General features: G+C 32.0%; 1 protein-coding gene across 2 annotated transcripts in view; it reads left to right on the top strand.

Moving 5' to 3' along the window:
• The window catches only part of LOC111615135, a 14062-nt gene that overhangs the window by 2240 nt on the left and 10422 nt on the right, over positions 1-1400 (top strand). The window contains exon 3 of one of the 2 annotated variants that reach the window (XM_023356537.1): positions 905-1026. In XM_023356537.1, the coding sequence (XP_023212305.1) occupies positions 905-1026 (122 nt within the window). Of the gene's footprint in view, positions 1-904; positions 1350-1400 lie in introns of those variants that run through there. The other variant, XM_023356535.1, reaches the window with a different exon arrangement.

Here is a 1400-nt window from a genome sequence, read left to right as displayed (position 1 = left end):
AACATTTGTTTCTTGAAAATTTGATCACGATTTAAATACAGTATTTACTTTTAATATTACTGATATGTCATCGAAAAGAAAACGTGTTGTATTATCATTAAAAGACAAATTAAAGTATTTGTTTCGATTATCCGGATTTTTCCTTATCCGGACTACCTTCATTCCAAATTAGTTTGGATAATCGAGGTTCTACAGTGTATCTGAAAAAAAAAAACCACAACTAGCTAAAACCACTGAACGCCAATAACTGGTGAAATTTTGTGAAGAGGTCTGACTACGTGAAATTTTCTAAAATTTTTCACTTGGCTAAAACTCAAATAGGTTCCAACGGTAGTAAGTCTTTCCGGGAGGTACCCCACTTTTAGCAGATCGCCCAACAGTTGCTTTGCCTTATTTTATCAAATTAATCCAATCCAATTAAACCAGAATTTCTTCNATTATAACACAAATTATTTTTTTTCAATTACAATACATACACAAACTATTAAAAATATTAAGTATATAGAAATATCCTTTTAGCGTGTGTTGAACGCCGAATAAATGTACTAAGTATTAGACGACATGTAGGTGATGTAGCAATGTCCTCCTTCTTACGTGTTAGTTATACACCTACAACGTCATAGTAGAGAGTTATTCACTCCGGATTGAACACTTACTGTATTCAAAACCTCATGATTGGTACGCATAGTAATACGTAAATAACATGTAATGAAACACGTGCATTAGTCAACTGTATTCTCATGAAATAAAGTTCGTTTCGTCGTGTTTAGTGCTCATATTTTTATTTTACACCGGGATAATTCACACAGCTAATGTTCAATCTCAAGTGAATCACCCTACACATTCTATAATTTCTTCTATTACAAGAAATAATTTCAAAATCGGTTTTCTCTCGATTTTTCAGAAACAGGATCATTTCGCCAACAGAAATATAATTAAAAGAGAGACTGTGGAGCACCTTGAAAGCTGGAAAAGATTACTTCGAGTTATCAAAGCTTTGAAACATTTCGAAAACGATTTGTTGAGTTGCAACGACGAGAAAGAAACAAGACTCGCTGATATTAATGAAGTTATTCAACTGATGGCAGACTTTAGTGGTACGGAAGGGATAACTGTTATTAAACCGAATTTTGCCAGAATGTTTCATTTTAAGTTATGTCCATTCGATCCTACCTTATTAAAACAAATACAATCGATGATTACAGAATTTGCTCATTATTCAGACTTTATGAAGAGAACGAAATTTTACGGTATGGATGCAGAAGATTTAGCTAAAATTGGTCTAGTAAACAAATAAAATGTCCGAAAACTAAACTCATTTTGGATAACTTCGATTATGGATATTGCATTAAAGTTAAATATTTTAATTAAGTAAAAATAATAAAATTTATGGCCGGCGT

The sequence above is a fragment of the Centruroides sculpturatus genome, unplaced genomic scaffold (assembly GCF_000671375.1).
Source record: "Centruroides sculpturatus isolate CEXI.00-Female unplaced genomic scaffold, Cexi_2.0 scaffold2044, whole genome shotgun sequence".
Lineage (NCBI taxonomy): Eukaryota > Metazoa > Arthropoda > Arachnida > Scorpiones > Buthidae > Centruroides > Centruroides sculpturatus.
Note: the sequence above shows the minus strand (reverse complement) of the source record. Positions and strands in the feature narration are given on the sequence as shown.